This window comes from Notothenia coriiceps, unplaced genomic scaffold (genome assembly GCF_000735185.1).
Source record: "Notothenia coriiceps isolate Sejong01 unplaced genomic scaffold, NC01 NC01_scaffold00035111, whole genome shotgun sequence".
NCBI lineage: Eukaryota > Metazoa > Chordata > Actinopteri > Perciformes > Nototheniidae > Notothenia > Notothenia coriiceps.
This window is the reverse complement of record NW_011367812.1, coordinates 1-2,392: the sequence shown is the minus strand read 5'-3', so window position 1 is coordinate 2,392 and position 2,392 is coordinate 1. Positions and strand designations below refer to the sequence as shown.

At 39.8% G+C, this 2,392-nt stretch overlaps 1 protein-coding gene across 1 annotated transcript; it reads right to left on the bottom strand.

Annotated features, from left to right (window-relative positions):
* Window positions 1-4: 4 nt before the first annotated feature.
* On the bottom strand, window positions 5-739 carry LOC104962610 (ecto-ADP-ribosyltransferase 5-like; the record flags this gene model as incomplete). The annotated part of the gene is made up of 1 exon (XM_010791062.1): window positions 5-739. A coding segment is annotated over one exon (735 nt), but the record flags the coding sequence as incomplete, so codon positions are not given.
* Between the last annotated feature and the right edge of the window lie 1,653 nt (window positions 740-2,392).

Here is a 2,392-nt window from a genome sequence, read left to right as displayed (position 1 = left end):
AATTCAAATTTGAAAAAGTGACCTCTGTACTTCTTAGTTTGTAGACCACCTCACAAGGAAGAGTCTTCTGGGCAGATCTCCTCTCAATCGTTGTGACTTTAAAGGCCTCATAAGGAGGAATCAGCACTTCTCTCTCCGACTCCCCCAGCTTAGAGAACACAGAGACGTCTGCTCCCAAGCATGTGATAATCTCAAAGCATGACTTGTCTCCAAACCTTTCAGCGTTGGGGTACCAACCCCTTGAGCTGGAGGCGAAGGAGCCAAAGCGAATCACTTTGTTGAGAACATCTTGGCTGAAGCTTCTGTTGCTTCTGCGGTAGACCGTTAGACATCGTTCCTTTTCCGGTTTTTGAGCGTTGAGAGTCTGCAGGGCGTCAGTCAGGAAAAAGTGAAGAGCGTGATATCTGAACGTGGTCCTGTACTCATTTCTCTGGGTCCGAACTGCTTCATTAAAATCAAGATAGATGTTTGGGTTGTCGAGGCTATACACATATATAGCCACAGCTTGTTCTTTCCCCAGAGAGGTGGAACGTCGCTTTCCTTTCTTATACCCCCGTTTCTTCTTGTTCTCTCCTTCATCCCAGGCCCGTTTGAATGTGCTGTCATTGTTTTTCTCATTCTGCAAGTATGTTTGCACCTCCATCTTCATGCTGTCTTTGCAGCCATCGTACATGTCATCAACAGAGTCTGGAGCATCGTCCAATGGAAGGAAGCCATCTAGCCTGGTTATAGCACGGTTCTATAAAGAAATAACAAACGTTATAAGAACACATGATGTTGCTGAAAAGTCTTACATACAGTAAGTCAGTGCACAGCTGTTAGTTGAGCACGCCATCATTCAGCAGATACGCACCATCGCAATTCCTGTAGAGACTCCATGAAGGAGTAGCACTGCCGTCCAAAATGCCATCTTTGCCATCCTGCACCAAAACTTGGAGACACTTTTGTCAATTTAAATGTCTGGCAACTAGTGGAGTCAAAACAGCTTTTAATGTGAGCTGTCTCTGCTGTCTTGGCTGACTATGACGGTACAATGCACTTATATAGTCAGCAGTAAGGAAGTGTCATGTTATAAGGAAGGGACCGTTTTGCAAGATAGAAATGACCTTAAAAGGGAACTTAAGGGCTTTCTGTATCTCCAGCTGCTATCTTAGAGTATGGTCAGGCCTATTAGCATACATGACGATTCAATTACAATGCATTAAAGGTAAAGAGAAGAAACTACTTCTTAGAACAGCTTGACCAAAGTGCAGAGTTGCAAGGTTGTTTTGTATACAATAAACACATTACGTTTAGCTGAGGCTTTTATCCAAGCTAAAACATTTCAAGTGCTACTCAACTGGCTATAGATAAGCCAGTCCTTTATTAGTATATAAGTGCTTTGTTAGCAATTCTATCGCTCGAAGTGGAGTCGAAAGAGATGAGTTTTCAGTCTGCCCCGGAAGATGTGTAAGCTTTCTGCTGTCCTGATTTCAATGGGGAGCTCATTCCACCATTTTGGAGCCAGGATAGCAAACCGACATATAAGCCAGTTCATATGTTTAATGACTGCCTTTTGTTTTGTACTATTCAAAGATAGGGTTGAAATTCATGAGTGAGTGAAATGTGAAGCATTTGATCATTGAATTTGGACCTGTAGAATTCAAGGTTTACAAATAAATAATCAAGGAGACAGCACAAGTCATACAAAGAAACACTTAGAGTATACAGTAGCTTACATCACTTTTACACATGTGAATGTTATGTGTAGAATTGTATACAAAGCCAATTGGAGACATACTGTAGTACATTTTTCTCTTTTGTTTCCTTTCTTTCAGTAAACAAGATAGTAATTCAAAGAACCTGTTCATTGACTTCCTTAGAAACTGCTTAATGCAAACACTGTCACAAGAGACACATAACATTTGTCTCATTACATATATGCTATCACCTCTTCCTTCCCAAAACAGAAATCAGGTTTGCAACCCGTTTACGGTTTGCAGCTCTGCACTAAAATGACACAACACATTTGAAAAAACACATTATTTATTTTTAAATTAGGTGCAAATTATATACAGACTGACACGCATGACTGTTCAAAGTTGGACTTCTTCATGTCTGCTTTATTTAAGGTTACATTATACAAATGAAAAAAACAGTGGCGTTTACGATGTGAATAATAAGAGACTATTTATGACATCATGTCTCTATTTAAATTATATCCAAATACATTTAAGTTAAATCACTATCAGCCAATTGAATAATTGTGCATGTTTTGTTAACATCTCATATGTGAATGTGTGAGAAAGCTTATTTCAGAAGAGAGCAATTCAAATTTGAAAAAGTGACCTCTGTACTTCTTAGTTTGTAGACCACCTCACAAGGAAGAATCTTCTGGGCAGATCTCCTCTCA